At 49.6% G+C, this 21,427-nt stretch overlaps 1 protein-coding gene across 1 annotated transcript in view; it reads right to left on the bottom strand.

Annotated features, from left to right (window-relative positions):
* The window catches only part of FKBP9 (FKBP prolyl isomerase 9), a 46,406-nt gene that overhangs the window by 6,181 nt on the left and 18,798 nt on the right, over positions 1-21,427 (bottom strand). The window contains exons 4-7 of the mRNA XM_002713745.6: positions 20,915-21,060; positions 15,522-15,711; positions 13,731-13,876; positions 5,144-5,330 (exon numbers count right to left, since the gene is read on the bottom strand). Coding sequence (XP_002713791.3) covers positions 5,144-5,330; positions 13,731-13,876; positions 15,522-15,711; positions 20,915-21,060 — 669 coding nt within the window. The remainder of the gene's footprint in view (positions 1-5,143; positions 5,331-13,730; positions 13,877-15,521; positions 15,712-20,914; positions 21,061-21,427) is intronic.

Raw genomic sequence — 21,427 nt, 5'->3', positions numbered from 1 at the left:
TTTATTTGAAAGGTAGAGAGAGAGAGAGAGAGAGAGAGAAAGGGAGGGAGGGAGATCTTCCATCTGCTGATTCACTCCCCAGGTGGCAGCAACAGCTGGGGCCAGGCCAGACAGACCAGGAGTCCAGGCCTCCATCTGGGTCTCTGAGATGGGTGGCAGGGGCCCCAGCACTCGGGCCGTCTTCCCCTGCTTTCCCAGGCGCATCAGCATCAGCAGGATGTTGGATGAGAAGCCAAGGAGCTGGAACTCAAACTGCACTCTGCTGCGGGATGCCCGTGTCACAAGCAGCTGCACCACAACGCCAAGCCCTACACAATATTTTTAAACAATGTTGTATATGAGAAAGTTCCACGTGTGTGTCATGTGCAGTTTCGGAGAAATTTTGGATTCAGGATTTTCAAATTAGGGATGTGCCACCTGCAAAATGAAGTTATGATGCCACGTGGCGGATTCAGCAAGCCCTGAGCTTGAATCCTGGTTCTGCCACTTAATGTGACCTGGAAAATGTAATCTCTCAGCTTCCCTATCTATGAAGTGGAGGGAACAACGGCTATCTCAAGGGGATGTTGCACATCACAAATAACATAATATGCTTGGCACAGAGGAGGGCAAACAAAGGGCTCAGTAAAAGGGCGGCCTTGAGAGTATCAGCAGCTCCTGCCTCGAGTCCGGGATACCACAACAACCCACAGAATTTAATTACCCTTGACGCCCACAGACCCCAGGAGCCCAATTAAAAAATAAATAAAGGTGGGCCCTAGCATGTCAATCACTTCTGAAAATAGCCCTATTTTTAAATCTCCAGCTTTCTTATTGCGTTCTCAAGGCCAACAGAGGGTATGTTCTGGAATGCCAGGGGAAGCGCCCCTGGTGTCCCCTGACGCCCAGCAGCACACCAGCAGGTCGTGGGGCAGCCCCTTGGGGTCACATCCCCATTTCAGGCTTCCCATTCTCTCCAGGGCCAAGGACTGCCACCTCTCTCTTCCCCCAGCTGGTTCCCCCAGCCGCCTGCTTGTCTGCAGCTAGCAAACCAAAACCGGCCCATGTTTGTTCTACCAGGGACGAAACTGAAACAGAGCAAACTTGGCACGGTGCACTTGGCTGGAGGCCCTTGGGAGGGAGCCACCCTTTGTCCCAAACCACCCACCCCTTCCTTGTCAGCAGCACGGAGGAGCTCTTACAATGCCTTGCTTCAGGAACCAACCCAGGGACTACTGGGTTTCAAGTCTTCACAGAGTATTCTAGAATTGGGTCAACGTCTGAATGTTTGTTCTTCCCAGAGACCAGTTTAAACACGCACACATTAAGAAAATCCTCCAGGCAAACAGTTCAGGTGTCAGCTCTGAAAACACCTCGGTACTTTTTAGAATGTATTTATTTGAAAGGCAGAGAGACAGAGACAGAGAGAACGAGAGAGGTCTTCATCTACCAGTTCACTCTCCAAATGCCCACAACAGCCAGGGCAAGGCCAGGCTGAAGCCAAGGAGCCAGGAACTCCATCAAGGTCTCCCACGTGGGTGGCAGAGACCCAAGTACTTGAGCCATCACCTGCTGCCTCCCTCTGTGCGCGTTCACAGGAAGCTGGAACCCGAAGCAGAGCCAGGACTCAAAACAGGCTCTCCGATATGGGCTGCGGGTGTCCCAGGCAGTGTCCCGCCCCCATTATCTCACTTCAGCCAGTTCTCAAACACTCCCTCGCTCCTGCATGCTCCCCGGCTGCTCCCCGCTCACAGCTGTCCTGCACCCTGGGTGCCCTTCGCCCTCCCAGCTCTCCGCCCATGCCCCCTTCTCCTCTCAGCAGCAGCTTCGCATCCTGGCCCTAGCGACCAAGAGCTCAGGCCAGCTTCTGCCTCATGGCTTACTGTACCCTTGCAGCACTGGAGGTGGGACCAGGTGGGTGGGCACTTGCCACGATGCCACGATTCCCTCCTTCTGAGGCTTACACCGGAAGAGCCTGGCAAAGGCGCCTGGCTGCTGCTCTTCCAGGCAGCTTTACATATAACACCAGACGCTGGCCAAACTGTTAAGATGCCCACGTCCCAGAGCGCTTGGATTCGATTCCTGGCTCAGGCCCTGACTCCAGATTCCTGCTAATGCAGACCCTGGGAGGCAGCAGCAGTGGCTTCTGCTGCCCATGTGGGAGACTTGACTGGGTTCCCAGTTCTCAGCTTCAGCCCAGCCTAGCCCTGGCCATTACAGGCACTGGGGGAGTGAACCAACAGATGGGAGCTCTCTCTCTTTAACAAAAAGACCTTTAACAAAAGGTCTCTCTTTAACAAAAGACCTTCAAGGCCCAAAATGAAGCTCCTCCCGGGAGGTAGGAGGCTGCATCACGTGTCTGCAGAGTGCCTGGTGAGGCCGCTGTTCCACTGACACACACAAAGGCCAGAAGACTCTCCCCTCCTCCAGCAGGAACCCAGCACACACACAAAGGAATCCTTTTGTTCCTCTCTCAGCACGAGGAGCTCCAGACAGGAACAGGAAGGTCACGGAGAGCAGTGACAGCTGCCACTGACCCTGCAGCCAACTGTGGCCTTGTCACCACTTCTCCTGGGTGAGCTCACTTGATGTGCAAAGCAGCCGGGAGCCATGCCTCCTCCTGCTGCCCTCCGTGCACTTCCAGTGACCTGGGACTGGGATTTCTTTGCAAGGAGGTTTGTTTTAAGCCTGGTCCCTATAAATCCGGGCCTGAGAAGCCATGTGTCTATTTCACTGAATCTAAAATGCATATTTTTTTCACTCTTAACCTCTTTGTAATTAGGATACATTACATGATTAACAGTACATTAGTATTATTGGGCAGCATTTTGACTAAAGATTCAAAAATCATGTTTCAATCAAGCAGTGCATTTTACACTTTTTGAAATCTGTTGAATGCATTACTCTCCAGAACCTCAGAGCCCCAGAGAGAATGCTCTGGAGAGTATGTCCCTGGGCATCTCTGTGACTCTCAGCCAGAAGCTGGAAGGCAGAGGGACATGTGGGAGACAGGAGGGCCTTTCATAACTAGAATATATGCAACAGCAATTATATGAAAAATATTATTATTTTATTATATTATTATTATAATATATATTATTCATATAATTTCAAAAATATAATTTTTATAAAAATTGCCCCTTTACTGCCCCAAGACCAAACTTAAGAACCTAAGTCAGCTCAGTACAAAAATGGATGTACTCATATAGAAATATAAACAAAGGCTGTGGGTAGGTATTTTTTTTTTAAGATTTAGTTATTTATTTGAAAGGTAGAATTACAGAAAGGGAGGGACAGAGAGAGAAAGAGATCTTCCATCTGCTGGTTCACTCCCCAGTGGCTGGAGCTGGGCCAGTCTGAAGCCAGGAACCAGGAGTGTCTTCTGGGTCTCCCATGTATATGCAGGGGCCCTAGGATTTGGGCCATCTTCCACTGCTTTCCCAGGTGCATTAGCAGGGAACTGGATCGGAAGTGGGGCAGGTGGGACTTGGACTCGAACAGGCGCCCATATGGGATGCTGGCATTGTAGGCCAGGGCTTTAACCCACTGTGCCACAGCGCCGGCCCCTGTGGGTAGGTATTTGATGTGGTTAAGACACCACCTGGGGCACCCACATCCTATATGGAAGTGCCTGCTCCCTCTGCTTCCAATCCAGCTTCCTGCTAATGTGCATCTAGGAGGCAGCGGCTGACGGTTCAAGCAGCTGAGTCCCTGCCACCCACACGGGAGACAGGGATTGCGTTCTCAGCTCCGGGCTTCAGCCTGTCTCGGCCCTGGCTGTTGCAGACATTTGGGGAGTGAACCAGTGGATGGAAGATCGTTCTTTAACTTTCTCTGTCCATCTATCTACCTTTCAAATACAATTTTACAAAATAAAGACAAAAAAAGAAAGGCTGAAAATATTAACTGAGACAAATCTGGAGATTCAGACACACAGAGGCAAGGCTCCTGCACACTCATTACTCTGTTGTTATTTAATATCATTTCATATCATCTCACTCAAGTAATATATTTATAAAATGTTTCTTTTGTGCTATGCTCTGGGCTAGGTGCAAGGAATAAAAGTATAAATAAATACATAGACCCATACAGGGAGAGAAACAAATATAAATAACTAAGCTACAAGTAATACATGAAGTGTTAGGAGGCTACAGAAGCAGGAGCAGTTGATTCTTCTAGAAACTAAGGAAAGATTTTGAGGCAACGGAGGGCATTTAAGCTAGGGCAGAGTTGGCCAGAAGACAGGGGCGAGCAGTGCACAACCTGCACCACTGTGTGCGGCAGCTGTGGGCGGTGGAAGACGAGCTTCAGCAGAAGTGACTGGTGCAGAATGGGGAGAAGGGGGAGAGCACTTGAGAGCATGAGCTGGAGCACCACAGCGCTTCCACCTGCTGCTCCACTCCCCAGAGGCCTCGGGAACCAGGAACTCAATGGGGCCTCCCACGTGGGTGTGCAGGGTCTCAGTCACGTGAGCCACCCTTGCTGTCATCCAGGGTCTGCATTAGCAGGGAGCTGGAATCAGGAGCCAGAGCTGGGGATGGAACCCAGGCACTCTGATGAGAGATGTGGGAATCTTAACTGCTAAGGCTAAACACCTGCTCCTGTGAGGCAGAATTTAAAGACAGCAGTTATGGGACCAGTGTTGTGGCAAAGTAGGTTAAGTCTGCTGCTCCACTTCCGACCCAGCTCCCTGGTTATGCTCCTGGAAAGCAGCGGAAGATGGCCTAAGTACTTGGGCCCTTTGCCACCCACGTGGGAGAGTGGTATGGAGGTCCTGGCTCCTGGCTTCAGCCTGGCCAAACCCAGGCTGTTGTGGCCATTTGGGGAGTGAATCCGTGGATGAAAAAATCTGTCTGTCCTCCTCTCTCTCAAGTAAATAAAATAACTCTTGAAAAACAAACAATAAAGCCAGCAGCCACATGAGGAGATCTGCTTTGCCAAAAGACAACGTTCCAGAGTAAGAAATGGCCCAGCCCAGGGAAGAAGGGGTTAATGGGAAACTGGGAGAAGAATGCACTTGAGAAGTGTGCTGGGCTTGGGCAGTGCACTGGGAAGGCAGGAGAGGAACGCTCTCACCAGCATCTGAAGAAAAGACAGGAGAGCAGGCACCACCCCTGCTGTGTCCCACCAGGCTCACTCCCACCGGCTTCCCAGGCAGCCTTACGTGGAGTCCAGCAGGGTCCCATCGAGAAGCGAGGCATTGTAGTGATACTTGAGGTAATCCCCCTTCTTACTCAGCACCGAGCAGTCGGGGGGCTTGTAGTGCGAGGTGATGCTGATGGAGTCCGAGGGGTTGTGGAAGTCGATCACGTGGATGTCAAACACCAGCACCGCGGAGCCAGGGATATTCCCTAAGGGTCACAGGCGGGCGTGAGTGAATGGACGACGCCAGGCTGCCGCGCATGCGCCTCCCACCCGCCTAGGGGCAGCAAAGCCCGCCAGTGGGGAACACACGACCCAGAGATGAAACCCTAGGGTAGGACAACGAGGCTGAAAGGGCCGTCAGAAGTAGGCTAGTCTTCACCTTACACCTGAGGAAACCGAGGCACGGATTTCTCTGGGGCATGCAGCCAGTTATGAGCACAGTTTGGACTAGGGGGACTGCCCTATGGAATCGCATTCAGCCTCAAAGGGGTAGGGCCAAGCAGATCACAGGTGAGGAATGACAAGCCCAGAAAATTAACGTTTGCGCCTGACCCCCTTGGAACAAGTGAGATGAAAAACCCAGCTTTCTTCCTTCCACTGGTTCACTCCCTAAATGGCCTCAATGGCTGGGACTGGTTGAGGCCGACACCAGGAGCCTGTAACTCATTTCAGGTCTCCTACATGGATGGCAGGGACACAAGCACTTGGGTCATCCTCTGCTGCCTTCCCAGGCACACCGGCAGGAAGCTGGATCAGAAGCAGAGCAGCCAGGACTCAAACCAGCACTACAATGTGGGACTCCGGTGTTGCAAAAGGGAAGGAGCCCCTGGACCACCTGGACTAACCTGCTGTACCGCAATGCCAGTCCCAGGATGTGGATTATATCTCAAGAAAAAATTAACTTGAAAAACTTCTCTCCTAGGTATATATCCAAAAGAATTGAAAGCAGAGTTTTGAACAGTATATGTACACCAATGTTTACAGCAGCACTATTTACAACAGCCAAAAGGCTGCAGCACTCTGTGTCCCATGGACAGGTGAATGAACAAAAAACTGAGGTATATAATGGAACGTTATACAATCCATTCAGCCACAAAAAGAAATGAAATCTTCATCCACAAATAGGAGTAAAATTTACTAGCCAAAAAAGGGACGACATTTTGATATATGCTAAAATATGGATGGACCTTGAAAACATTATGCTACGTAAAATAAGCCACACACAGAGGATGTATTTTGTGTAACTCCACTCACATGAAGTGCCTAGAGGAAGCAAATCCGTGGATTGGGAAAGTACAATGGTGGCAGCCAGGAGAATGGGGAGTTCCTAAGTGATGGGTTCAGAGTTTACAATGGCAGTGGTGAGAGTTGGGTAGAGACAGCAGTGATGGTTATTGCAACAAGATTAATATATTTAATGCTACCGAACTGTACACTTAAAAATAGTTAAGGCACTTAACCTAGTGGTCAGGACACTCACATCCCACCCTGGAGGGTCTGATTCCTGGCTCCAGCTTCTGTCTCCAGTTCCCTACTAATGCAGGCCCTGGAAAGCAGCACTCACGGCTCAATTAGTTGGATTCCTGGCACTCATGTGGGGAACCTGGATTGTGTTCCTGGAGCCCAGCTTTGGCTGCAGCCCAGTCCTGGCCACTGTAGGCATTTGGGAAGTGAACCGGAAGATAAGAGGCTCTCCCTATCTTCTTGCTTCTCAAATAAACCTTTTAGTAATAAAAATGTCATGCATATTTTATCACAGTAAAAATAATGAATTAATGTAATTTACCACATTCACAAAAGAAATCAGATGGTCCTCCCAAAAAAATAAAATCACTTGGAAGATTAAACATCCTGTCAATGTCCGGGCCCACGCCGAGATGGGAGCAGCTTATCCAGGGCAGTGGTCCAGACCCTCCCGGAGGACTCAGCACCAGCACCAAGGGTCCCCCTCTCCTCCTGGGCCCTGTGAGCCCAGGGGATCCCCAGCTGTGAGCTGATTGGACAGCTTTTCAAAGGTTTCCAGTTGTTTTCCTGGTTGAAGGAACACTATGTGAAATGGCCTAAGTGAGCATTTAACATTCTTTTTTTTTTTTCCTTTAAGATTAGAGGGGCTGGCACTGTGGCAATGCAGGTTAAGCTTCTGCATGCGACATGCCTTATTCATACTTTGTTCAAGACCTGGCTGCTTCCAATCCAGTTCTCTGCTATTGCACCTGGGAAAGCAGCAGAAGATGACCCAAGTCCTTGGGCCCCTGCACCCATGTGGGAGACCTGGAAGATGCTCCTGGCTCCTGGCTTTGGCCCAGTGGAACCCAGCCATTGTGGCCATTTGGAGAGTGAACCAGTAGATGGAAGATCTCTCTTTCTCTGCCTCTCTTCTGTAATTCTGACATTCGAATAAATAAAATCTTTTTTTAAAAAAAGATGAATTTATTTTGGTGCAAAAAATTCTGAAATCCACACATAGGAAAATATAACACCCCCTGCAGCTGTATTCAGGAGCAGGGCCTTCTCCGGGGCAGCAGGAGGAGCCCCTGGACCACGCGCACACTGGGGCTGGGGCATCAGCGTGTCGGGCACTGTCCTGCTCCTCGGGCTGAAGGCTGCAGCACATGCGTGCCAGCAGCTTCTAGGGCGGCTCACGCCCTGTGGGGTCACTACTGTCCTTAGCACTCAGTGTTTGCAAGCTCCTGGGAAGTTAACGTGAGTCAGACGACCAGCAGCCTAGACACACAGGCACACGCACGCAGCACTCAAGGGCATCAGCGAGGCCGTGAGCTCTGTGTGGGCAGGGAGTTTGGTTTGTTTTTCTTGCCGTTGAATTCCCCACCCACACCTAGAGTAGGGTCTGGTCAGGAGGATGCTCAGTGAGTCTCTGGTGGACAGGTAAGCCGAGCCTCTGGGAATGCAGAGGCGGGGACCACACCTGGGGCTCCCCCAGGCAGCCCGCAGCTCTCCCACACCACCGCCTGAGCTCGCTCAGCTGCGACCCCTGCAGGTGCTGGGCTTCTGCTGGGAGCACGGGGACCCCAGCGCTCAGCTCTCTGTGTGTGAGGTCAGCAAGTCACTGCCCACTGAGAACTGTGAGCAGCAGGGTCACGTTCAGGCCCCATCACTGCTTAGCAGATGACGTCACCTCTCTGCGCCTCACTGTTCTATCTCAGCGGTAGGATGACAGTGTTTCAGATGACCAGCACTGAATGTGTTTGTGTGCACCAGGTAAGCGCCCCGTCCTGTGATGCAGGCATCCCATGTCAGGGAACCTGTTCGAGTCCCGGCTGCTCCACTCTGATCCAGCTCCCTGCTAATGTCCCTAGGAAAGCAGTGGAAGATGGCCAAGTGCTTGGGCCCCTGCCACCCACATGGGAGACTTGGATGGAGTTCCAGGCTCCTAGCTTCAGCCAGCCCCAGCCCCGGCTACTGCAGCCATTTGTGGAGTGAACCAGCAGATATAAGATCTCTCTTTCTCCCTGTCTCTGTCTCAGTAACTCTGCCTTTAAAATAAACAAACATATATATAAATAAATACATATTTAATATATAATATATATATTTTTTAAAGTAGTAATGTGGAAGTTGGGTGGCAGCAAACCACTGAGGGAACGTTGCTTATACCTCTCTGTGGGCAGAACCCACGCTCTGTTTCAGGAATGCACGCCCACCCAAGCACCCTAATTTCAGGACTGACCGTGTGGAACAAAGCAGACTGAAAACAGGTCTAGAACCTTTTCCAGAAGGCCTGTCCCCAACCCCTCCCCTGCACCAGCTCCGCACAGGAAGATGGCGGCAGTACAGGGAAATGCTGACGGGGGCAGAGCCCAGCAGTTCACTGGTCCCACAAGTATTTACTGAATGCACACTACATGCCTGGCCCTGCGTCTGTGGCGAGCCGAGCTGCTCCTGACACCCGCCCCGTCGGTCTCACAGGGATCAGCCTTGCGTCCTGTGCCATGCCCACACGGAGCCCCGAGCACTGACGAGGGGAGGGCACAGCAACACTCGGGTCTGACACATGGGGCAGCCTCCCCCCATGCATGTGATGCAGGAGGAAGCAGCCGCCTCAGGGCCAGGGAATGTATGAGTCTCTGGATGCTTCCAGAGCCCAAGATAATTCTTTGCAGAGCTCACATACTTGATAGAAAGCCAAAAGGAAAACAATCATTTAAGCAAATGTTTTCCATTAATGCATTCTTCTTAGACAAAGGACTCGATGGTCCTCAGGCCATAATGAAACAAGAATGCTCGGGAAGTTTCTATCTGTTTCTGTACGTAATTGGTTAGAAGTAGAAGTCTGCGTGATACAAAACGGCAGCATCAAGACACTGGAAAAACAGGCACGAAGCAACACCTGCTGAATAATCCTTTAAAAATGTTTTGTAAATTATTTATTTGAGAAGCAGAGAGAGACAGAGTGCTCCCATACAGCGGTTCACTCTCCAGACACTCACAATGGCCCCCACAATGGAGACCAAAGCTGGGAGCCAGCAACACAATCCAGGGCTTCCACGTGAATGGCAGAGACCAATACTTGACCGATCACCTATCACTGCTGCCTCCCTGGGTCTGCATTAGCAGGGAGCTGGAATTGGAGGCTGGGGCCAATTACCAGGATCCAGGCACTCTGAAATGGGACGTGGATCTTCAACAGGTGGGCCAAACGCCTGTCCCTTTTTTCTCTTTGAATTTTATACTTTTTGTGTGTTAAATGTATCTTCAGCTAGGATCTGTTGGGGCTTAATAACCAGAAATTTAAATCAGTGATAAAAACTGTTTCTCCATGGGACACCTTAGTTTCCAAACACTTGATGTTTCTTAGATCTTCCAGGATAAGCCTACTGGGAAAATGCCCCAGATTGATGCATTACATCAGCAGAAATCAGAAAATGGTTAATAAGATGAATGTGCATGGTCAGCAAAGCCAGCCAGAATCCCACCAGCAGAGTTGTGTTTTTTGTTGTTGTTGTTGTTGTTGTTTTTGACAGGCAGAGTGGACAGTGAGAGAGAGAAAGACAGAGAGAAAGGTCTTCCTTTGCCGTTGGTTCACCCTCCAATGGCCGCCGCGGCCGGCGCGCTGCGGCCGGCGCACCGCGCTGATCCAAAGGCAGGAGCCAGGTGCTTCTCCTGGTGTCCCTTGGGGTGCAGGGCCCAAGGACTTGGGCCATCCTCCACTGCACTCCCTGGCCACAGCAGAGAGCTGGCCTGGAAGAGGGGCAACCGGGACAGAATCCAGCATCCCGACCGGAACTAGAACCCGGTGTGCCAGCACCGCAAGGTGGAGGATTAGCCTATTGAGCCACGGCGCCAGCCCCACCAGCAGAGTTTTCAAAAGCAAAATAAACACTGAATTGGGGCTGGTGTTGTGATGCACAGGGCAGGTTAAGATGCCTCTCGTAATGCCAGCATCCCATGTCAGAGAGCTGGTTAGTCTTGCCTGTTCTGCTTCCAATCCAGCTCTAGGCAGACCAAGTACCTGACACCCAAGTAGGCAGCCCAGATTGAGTTCTGGGCTCCTGCCATTGGCCTGGATCAGTCCAGGCCACTGTGGCCATTTGGAGAGCGAACCAGCAGATGGAAGATTCTCTCTTCCTCTCTTCCTCTCTCCTTCCCTCTGTCATTCTGCCTTTCAAATAAACAAAAAATCTAAATAAATAAATAAATAAATGCACATCAATTTATTCCTAAGCAAGTAAACAAAAAATTGTCCATGAGGAGCTAGCACTGTGGCAAAGCAGGTAAAGGTGCCACCTGCAGTGCCAGCACCCTATATGGGTGCTGGTTCGAGTCCCAGCTGATCCTCTTCCGATCCAGCTCTTTGCTATGGCCTGGAAAAGCAGCAGAAAATGGCCCAAGTCCTTGAGGCCCTGCACTTGCATAGGAGACCTGGAAGAAGCTCCTGGCTCCTGGATTTGGATTGGTACAGTTCTGGTCATTGTGGCCATTTGGGGAGCAAACCAGCAGATGGAAGACTTCTCTCTTGTTCTCTCTGCTTTTGCCTCTCTGTGGGGGGGGGGGGCCTCCAATCGAAAAGGAAACAAAGTTGCTAAGCCTTCCCTTGACAAAGCGCTGAGCCTTTGCTCGAGTTGTTTGTGGCACTTCCGCATCCCAGTGACTCAGCGTTTCCAACAATCCAAGATGGACCCCAGGGGAGGTACCTAGCCTGACAGGAGACTTCCATATTCATGGACAGTATGTGTCCTCGGCTGTGATAAGCCCTTGAGGCGTGCCCGGCTCATGTCCTGCCTTACCTTTCTGCTGGTTGGCTCAGTTCCCTTGTGCCCTGGAAGGCCCCCTTTCTGTGTCTATAAAAGCTCTTCCCCTCCCAATAAAGTCAAGAACCCGGCTGCGCCCTGGGCGTTGACTGCTCTCCCGGCTCTGGTGTGGTTCCTTCGCCGCCGACACTCATCATCCCGCTTGGCCCCTGAGCTCCCCAGGCTGGCCCTGAGGAGCTCTATCGGACCTGCTGCCCTGTGACAAGAAGCACCTCTCTGTGACTCTGCCTTTCAAATAAATAAATCTTTTTTTTTTATTTTTTTTTTTTATTTTTTATTTTTTTGACAGGCAGAGTGGACAGTGAGAGAGAGAGACAGAGAGAAAGGTCTTCCTTTGCCGTTGGTTCACCCTCCAATGGCCGCCGCGGCCGGCGCGCTGCGGCCGGCGCACCGCGCTGATCCGATGGCAGGAGCCAGGAGTCAGGTGCTTTTCCTGGTCTCCCATGGGGTGCAGGGCCCAAGCACCTGGGCCATCCTCCACTGCACTCCCTGGCCACAGCAGAGGGCTGGCCTGGAAGAGGGGCAACCGGGACAGAATCCGGCGCCCCGACCGGGACTAGAACCCGGTGTGCCGGCGCCGCTAGGCGGAGGATTAGCCTAGTGAGCCGCGGCGCCGGCCTCAAATAAATAAATCTTAAAAAAAAAAAAAAAAGTTTGTCCATGAAAGAAAACATGGTCTGGAATACTATTCTGCCATAGAAATATCTGTTGGTTACAACAAACTGAGTGAAAAGAGAAAGGCACAGAGGAGCAGATCTTTGTCACTATTCATCCTGGGGTCAGAAGTGGGAATGCAAGGTGTTGGCAGGGATGTGCTCCTGTGGGAGGCCTCATCCCTCGCCTTGTGCAGTGTCAGTCCCTGACTGTGGTCCCATCTGTGCTGGCTTCCATCTTCCAAGTCAGCAGCTGCACCCTTTCTCCCGTCTGACCCCTGCCTCCCTCCTACAAGGACCTTATAAGTACGTAAGGCCACCTGGGAAACCCAGGATGCTCTTCCAATCCAGAACCCTTAACTAAATCCCATGGGGAAAGGCTACTTCCTTTTGTCTAAATGTGTTATTTATTCATGTTTATTTAAAGAGCTGGGTGCATGTTAGCAGGAAAGTGGACTAGATGTGAGAAGACATAATTCAAACTAGGGACTCCAATATGGGATGCAGGCATCCCAAGTGGAGGCTTAACTGCCGTGCCAAATACCTGCCCCTGTGAAGTCCTTTCTAATAAGACAATTTATGGACAGGCCCTGGGGATCAGGTATGGGAACATTTGGGAACTAATATTCTCCCCCTGGGAGGCAGCAAGTGACAGCTCAAGTAGTTGGGTTACTGACACCCATGTAGGAGACCTGCACTGGGTTCCCAGCTCCTGGTTTCATCCTGGCCCAGCCCAGGCCACTGTGGACATCTGAGGAGTGACCTAGTGGATGGCAGCGCCACCTGCCTTTCTGTCTCTCCTCTGTCTGCCTCTCAAATAAATACTGATAAATAAATTAAAATGTAAAGTCATACCAATAACAGAAGTTGACTACAGAAAAACAAAATACAGATAAACAAGAAAACAAGAATCTCTCATAATGCTATTATCCAGAAATAAACATTGTCAATGTTAATTATGAAATCCATGTATAGTTTCTTCATAAATATACATTTTCCACAAACTTTTTGAATATCCTTCATAAGCACAGATTTCAACAATTTTTACACCAAACTAACCTCACCTTTTAGTTCCATTTTCCACAAAGTTTTTGAAGTTCTCTCATAAATATAAAGAGAGACAAAATAGAAAAAGATGTTCTCAATCGGTCACACTGGAATTCACTATATAACTCTTTTAACTTTGGTGTAGATTTAATATTTTCAAAGAAAAATGCAAAGGGAGAGCAAGGAAGAGAATTCCGGAACTAAATTTATCTGGGGGGCCAGAACTGTGGTGCAGTGGGGTAAACCACAGCTTGCGACACTGGCATCCCATAGTTTGCATCCTAGCTGCTCTGTTTTCCATGCAGCTCCCTGCTAATACACCTGGGACGGCAGCAGAAGTACGTGGGTCCCCGCCACCCATGTGGGAGACCCAGATGGGGTTCCAGGCTTATGGCTTTGGCCTGGCCCAACCCTGGCTATGGTAGCCATTTGAGGAGTGACCCAGCAAATGAATGATCTCTCTGTCTGTTCCTCTGTCACTCTGCTTGTCAAATTAATTAACTAATTAAATTTAAAAAAATATATGTGGGCACTTGAGCCATAAGTTTGCCATTGGCTTCAAATGCTGGCTGTCAGAAAGCCGTGTTCCAAGCAGTGTGGAGGCAGCCAGGTAGTGGCGAAGGCAGGCGATGCTCACCTCTCCCCTCCTCCCCATAGCCCAGGTGAGGGGGGACCACGATCCTCCGCTTCTCCCCAATGCAGACACCAAGTAAACCTTCATCCATGCCAGGAATCACGTAGCCCTGCCCAATGTATGTGTCAAAGGTGCGGTTCCGGGAGTAGCTAGGGAAGGAGAAAGAAAAGGAGAAGGAGGTCACTCCTGAGGGTCAGGTGCACGCCGTATCCTAATGCACACTCTGCTTTCATTTTGATCTTTCACTGCTGTTTTCCCCCCAGAGAACTTTAAAATGTAAAAGAAAAGATCCTAGGAACAGGAAGAATGTATTATTCAAATAAAATAATGCCATATAAAGATTCTTGTGGGATGTTTTGGATGACTAAATTAACTGGAATCCTATTATCTCTGGTAATAGAGACAGGTAGGTTGCTGTCACTACTTGTTTACCCTACAGCAAGCTGAGGGAGTGGTTCCACAGAGCACATGCCACCTGAATGAGCTGGACTTACCAAATGCCTGCCACATGCATTTTGCATTTACTTGAGCCTGATAAACAAAACAAAACTTGGATAACAAAAGAGGCACAGTCATTAGCACCGGCAACACCAGGAAGGGAGCCGAAGGCATCCAAGCCGCCCTTTCAGCTGAACAGCCTTTAAAGTCTGCCGGGTATTTTCCTGCCTTATCTCTGTCATCTGGAATCTCCGAGAAAGGTGCTGCAACGGGGAAAAGCCTGAAGCTCAAGGAAATCAAGGCTGCTCACTGTGACTCGGGCAGAGACCGGGAGCCAGCTCTCCCGGCACGCCATGTTCTCTGCCCGTTCCGCTTCCTTCACCTCACTTCTGGGTACCCCCCATCTCGTGCTCCACAGCTGGGTTTACACTCGGAAAGCTCAGCACAGAATGCGGTTTGCTGGCGTTCCAGGATGAGCCTCTCCTGTTTTCCCACAGTCCTCAAAAGGAGACTGATAACGGCATATGCAGAAATCCAGGCCAGGGGTTGTGGTGCAGAGGGTTAAGTTGCCACATGCTACGCCAGCATCCCATATGGGCACTGTTTTGAGTCCCAGCTGCTCCACTTCCAATCCAGCTCCCTGTTAATGCGCATGGGAGAGCAGAAGATGGCCCAAGTCTTTGGGTCCCCGCCACCCACCTGAGAGACCTGGATGGAGTTCTGGCTACTGGCTTCGCCTTGGCCCAGCCCTGGCCGCTGTGGCCATCTTGGGAGTGAACCAGCAGATGGAAAATCTCCCCCTAGCCCACCTTATCAGATACAATAAATAATTCTTTAAAAAAGAAAGGAAGACATGCAGTACAGAAACCAGAAACCAGGGGCTGGCATTACTGGGTAGCCAGCTAAGCTGCTGCCTGCCCCGTTGGCATCTCATACTGGATCAATGGTTTAAGTCCCAGCTACTCCACATCTGATTCAGCTCCATGGTAATGCTCCTGGGAAAGCAGCAGAAGATGGCCCAATTACTGGGTTCCTGTCAACCATGTGGGAGACCCGGATGAAGCCCTGGACTCCTGGCTTCAGCCTGACACAGCCTAAGCTGTTGTAGCCATGTGGGGAGTAAACCAGCAGACAGAAGATTTCTATATCTCTCCCTCCTTCTCTATGTCACTCTGCCCTTGAAATAAATAAAAGTAAATCTTTAAAAAAAAAAAAAAAAAAGAGGGAGAGAGAGAGAGACTGACCATTACTAGAGGTGAAATCCTAGCCAGGAGTCGGCACTGACAGATATTCAGGCCTGTGGTGGTAGACTTAGAAGACATTCTGACGAGCCGAAGGCTCCACTTATGTCCTTACCTGGAATCAAAGAAGGTGCCATCCAGAAGTGTGCCATTGTAATGATACCGGAGAAAGTCCCCGCTCTGACTTCTCCGTTCACAGTTTTCAGGCACTACCTTGTTCTCAATGGAAATGCTGTCCTTGGGGTTGTGGAGGTCCAGTAATGCAACATCAAACACCAGAGACGCCTGTCCAGGAATGTCCTTCCCTAGAGGGCAATGGAGGGAGGTGGTTCCATCAGGACTCGGGATTTAGGGAGTGCATAAGCTATAAGGCAGCACCTCCATGCTGCTGTTACTCAATCCTGGAAGTTTGCACGCCAAGGAAACATGGTTCTCTTTTTTTAAAAAATATATATCTTTAGTTATGTCTTTGAGAGGCAGAAAGACAGAGTGTGCAGAGTGTGCACTTCCATTTGCTAGTTCACTCCCCAAATGCCCACAACCAGCATGGCTGGGCCAGGCCAGGCCAATGCCAACAGGCGAGAACACAGTCCAGGTCTCCCATGCAGCTGGCAAGACCCTAACTACTTGAGCCATCACCTTCTGCTTCCCAGGGTCCACATCAGCAGGAAGCTGCCGTCAGGAACCGGACCCAGGGACTCTGATGCAGGACATGGTATGCTGACCGGAGTCCCAGCTGCTGGACTACATGCCTGCCCCAGTTCCTCTAGGTCTCATGATGCCTCGCCATGGTGTCCAACGCAATTCAACCAACCCCAGGCTAGTGAGTACTAGCCAAAGCCCAGCTCACCCAGGAGAAGGAACAAACGGATACTAAAGACATAAGAGACTATTACGACCACATTTCTATGTTCATGCTGAACCATGAATGCTCTATGCGGGCGCATGTGTTTTACACCCACAGGCAAACACAAATACACACCTCTGTGGGTTTCTGTTTGTGTACAGATGCAAATCAGAGACTTTTAAAGGCATAAGTCCCAACACTCTGATCTGGTTTTGGAGAACATACACACACCTGTTTTTTTTTAATCAACAGCCAATATTTTTTTTAAAGAGGCAAAATGCAAACTTCAATCCTTTAAGTGTATCCAAAACAGGATATAAATAAAATAAAAGTTAGCTGAAATAACAGAAAAAAAATATGGTTTCCAAAACCCAAAATGTAATTATTTCTCTAGTCGTTTTTGTTTTTGTTTTTTAAATTTATTTGAGAGGCAGAAAGAGAGAGGGAGGGAGAGAGTTCATCCACTCCTCCAATGCCCACAACAGCTTGAGGGCTTGAGGGCTTCAGGTGGGAAGGAATCAAAGCCGAAAGCCAGGAACTCAATGCAGGTTTCCTACATGGGTGGCAGGAACCCAGCTACTTAAGCCATCACCTGCTGCCTCCCAGTATATGCAGCAGCAAGAAGCTGGAGCCAGGGGGCAGAGCCAGAAATCCAACTTTGGCACTCTGATGTGGGACACAGGCGTCTAGCCAGCGTCCTAACCACTAGGCCGAACGCCTGCCACTGGGTGGTACTATTTCTCTTGGGTGTGCCTAACACTGGGGATGTGGTGAGTACAGAATGTAATGAATACACACATTCATGAATTCAACCAATGTCAAGTTCAAAGAAAACAAAATTATGTGCGTACTAAACAGGTATAGACTTTCCCTTGTCATTATCCCACAAACAATACAGTGTAACAATACCACAAGCCATTTACATTCTATCAGGTATTGTAAGTAATCGAGAGATGATTTAATACACATGGGAGTATGTGTGTAGGTTATGTGCAAACCCCACATTATTTTATGTAAGTGACTTGGGCCGCTATGGTTTGGATATGGGGTTGGGGAGGGATGCCTGTTCTGAACCAATCCCCTGCAGGGACTGAGAACAAGTGTATCTGCAAAGGACCATCCACATGGCACTACGGGATACCAGCTCATCCCCAAAGAGCAACACCAACCAATAAAGAACTCTGACTCCAGGAATCTGAGATAACAGAAAATTAACACGACAAAGCAAGTGACCTGGATCCTTCAGCTGGACCTGTGGCAGAGCTCAGCCCTCTTCTCTCCTGTTGAGAGGAATGAAATCTGCACAAAGCAAGGTGCTGACTCAGCCTTCAGAATGCTTTTCTTCATCTTTTAACTTAAGAGGAAAAGAAAGGAAGTCTTAATAGTAACACCAGCGGCTGGTGTTGTGGCACAGTGGGTTAAGTCACTGCCTGCCACACTGATATGCCACACTGGAGTGTCAATTCGAGTTTCGGCTGTTCCACTTCTCATCCAACTCCCTGCTAATGTGCCTTGGAAAATAATGGAACACGGTCCAAGTACGTGGGCCACTGCCTACCATATGGGAGACCTAAATGGAATTCCTGGCTCCTGGATTTGGCCTGGCCCAGTCCCAACCATTAGAATCATTTGGGGAGTGAACCAGAGGATGGAAGATCTTTTTCTTTCTGTCTCTCCCTTTCTGTCACTCTACCTTTCAAATAAAAGAAATCTTTAAAAAGAAATGTAACACCAGGGTTTAAATTTTTTTAGCATTAGCATGCGCTAACTGAATATTTTTATAGCAACTTTACTACTAAGATAATAGTCCATATACCATTAAATTCACCCACTTGGAATTATACTTGGAGAGCTGAGAACAGTATTCAAGTATAAAGTATTTTTTTTAAAGATTTATTTATTTGCTTGAAAGTCAGAGCTACACAGAGAAGGAGAGGTGTGGGGAGCAATTGGGAGCAACTCAGACTAGACTAAGTTACTGGAATTGGGACTTATTCTATGCATCTGCTCTCCCACAATATGGCGCTGAGAAGGGAGAAACAGCTTCTACACAGCTGCCTCCAGTTCAGCCAATAAACTGTAGGACTTACTCCTGATTGGAGGAGAGCAGCGTACTCGGCGTGTGGGTAGCAGAGTTGGGATTGGTGGAAGAGGACTATAAAGGAGGAGAGAGACAACATGCACGAGGAACATCTAAGAGGAACATCTATCTGAAGGAACACCTGTGCAGCCCCCGAGAGAGCCGGCCGGCGGTGTGCCGCTCCCCCGCGGAAGTGGGGAAAGTGGCTAGGGGGAACCGCCCTTCCACGGAGGTGGAAGGGACGGCAGCCAACCCGGGAAGAACCAGCAGCAAACCCAGGAAGGGCCGAGCAGATGAAAGAACAGCGCAGGGTCCTGTGTCGTTCCTCCATGAAGACGGGGAGCGACATAATGGTGCCGTGACTCGGATATGAAGCCTAGGCAGGGTTTAGTGTCGTTCCTCCACGAAGACGGGGAGCGACAGAGAGGCAGAGAGAGAGAGAGGTCTTCCATCCACTGGTTTACTCCCCATTTGACTGCAATAGCCAGAGCTGCGCTGATCCGAAGCCAGGAGCCAGGAGCTTCTTCCCGGTCTCCAATGTGGATGCAGGGGCCCAACAACTTGGGCCATCTTCTACTGCTTTCCCAGACCAAGCAGAGAGCTGGATCAGAAGTGGAGCAGCCGGGTCCTGAACCAGTGCCCATATGGAATGCTGGCACAGTAGGCAGCGGCTTTACCCACTACATCACAGCACCGCCCCCCCCCCCTTTTAGTATTTTTTAAAAGTAACTATTTTTAAAAGTAACTATTTAATGGAGGCCAGCACTGTGGAGTAGCGAGTGAAGCCACTGTCTGCAGTGCCAGCATCCCATATGAGCGCCAGTTTGAATCCCAGCTGCTCCACTTCTGATCCAGCTCTGTTATGGCCTGTGGAAGCAGTAGAGGATGGCCCAAGTCCTTGGGACCTGGAAGAAGACCCGGAAGAAGCTCCTGGCTTCGGATTGGCACAGCTCTGGCCACTGCGGCCAATTGGGGAATGATGGAAGACCTTTCTCTCTCCCTCTCTGCCTATCCTTCTCTCTGTGTAACGCCGACTTTCAAATAAATAAATAAATCTTAAAAAAAAAAAAAAGTAACTATCTAAAATAAGCTGGGGCCAGCGCTGTGGTGCAGCAGGTTAAAGCCCCAGCATGGAGTGCCGGCATCCCATATGGGCACTGGTTCTAGTCATGGCTGCTTCTCTTCCGATCCAGCTCTCTGCTATTGCCTGGGAGAGCAGTAGAAGATGGCCCAAGTCCTTGGGCCCCTGCACCCACATGGCAGTCCCAGAAGAAGCTCCTGGCTCCTGACTTCAGGTCAGCTCAGCTCTGGCTATTGTGCCCATTTGGGGGAGTGAACCAGAGGTTGAAAGACCTCTCTTTCTCTCTCTCTACCTCTCTCTGTAATTCTTTCAAAAATAAAAATAAATAAATAAAAGAAGCTATGTATTACAAATATTTATTTGACATAAGTAAATAATATTCCTCAAATTAGGCTGGGGATCTATTTTTTTTTTAACGTGGATGATGATATCCAAATAATTTGAGAGCTAGGTGAATGAACTTCCACTGGCCAGAGATCATTTGAATGTCAATTAGAAAGGCCACACCTCAAGGAGAAGAGACTAAAACATATGATGGTAGTGGTTTTCACACTTTTCTTTTCATGGGTAATGCTACCCCCACCCTCTTTTAAGAAACTGTCAACAGATCCCTAGCAGGTAAAATATATAAAAGTGCAGGTGGCGCAGGAAGACCGAGCCCCATCCACTGAGGACTCCCCCTCATCCAGCTCACCTGGACAAGCTTATAAGGGTTATTACAAGTTGGTACCACTATCTATCAGTAAAGTTCTCAGGCAGCATCACGTTCTCCTTTCTAGTCCCAACTAGATAGATGCATCTCTGCTGTTTAAATGCTTACAATTCTCTCTGTTATGTCAGTCCGTCAAGCATGGTTAAACATACCTGAAATTCAAACCTGAGTAACTGAGAGATTCTGTTTATCAGCCACTATCGGGACACTCATTCTTACTAATTTATTTTCTAATGGTATGCTTTGCATTTGCCCACAGGAGCTAATGTCACAAACAAAATCTATCACGGAGGTATACACTGGGGGAAGTCTGGCAATTCTGACATCGTATGAATAATGATTTTCTACCTTGATATCTGCAACCTTTAGACATTCAAACCTTATTTCACAGATGGGGAAATAAGAGAGGATGGTGCCCAAAGCCACAGCTGGTAAGACAGAGACGAAGGGCTGAAGCTAATGACCATGAGCAAGTGGGATTTTCTGCAACTCGGGCAACAGAGAGCAGACCACCCAGACGAAGGCTGTCCACTAGAACTTTCTGCAGTGATGGGCACCTCCGGATCTGCACCGTCCACTACAGCAGCTCTCGGCTGCCTGTGTTGCTCTCGAAATGTGCAGGGTGACCAAGGGAATGAATTTTAAATCTTATGTAGTTTTAATTTATTTCCATTTAAATGTAAATAGCCTCATGGGTCTTAGTGGCTACCATACTAGACCAGAAGGCCCCATGGGTGTCACGTGGTGTCCCTGCAATAAGAATGAGGGTGGGTAAGAGAAGGTCTTACCATCTCCCTCCTCTCCGTAGGCCAGGAAAGGCGGGATGGTGATGATGCGCTTCTCCCCCACACACATCCCTAGGAGCCCTTTATCCATTCCAGGAATCAGCCAGCCGATCCCCACGTACGTGTCATACGTCTTCATGCGATTGTGACTGAAAAACCAATGAGAAGGGAGAAAGTTCCATACCATGAGGGTGTCTCCAGTTCACCCTCAGTAAGGCTCGTGCTACCCAAATCCAGCTGCACAATGCGCCCACACCCATCCCCAGGGAGCAGCATTCATGGATCCTTGCTGCCAAATAGAGAGCACACGTCCTGGAGTCTTGGAAGACCTAAAAAGCATGTGTGTGTGTGTGTGTGTGTGTGGCAGTGATGGACAGAAACAGGCCAGCTGCCCACTAATCAAACGCACCCCAGCAAGAGGGGTTCTTGGCCTCACTCAGCCCCAGCCCTGTGCACAGCTCCAGGTGCCTTCACTGTTCCACCCACCCCCCTTCCAGGGGAGAACTCAAAAACCAA

This window comes from Oryctolagus cuniculus, chromosome 16, assembly GCF_051225735.1.
Source record: "Oryctolagus cuniculus isolate XC-2025 breed Fujian yellow rabbit chromosome 16, ASM5122573v1, whole genome shotgun sequence".
Lineage (NCBI taxonomy): Eukaryota > Metazoa > Chordata > Mammalia > Lagomorpha > Leporidae > Oryctolagus > Oryctolagus cuniculus.
This window is presented reverse-complemented; position numbering and strand designations above follow the sequence as displayed.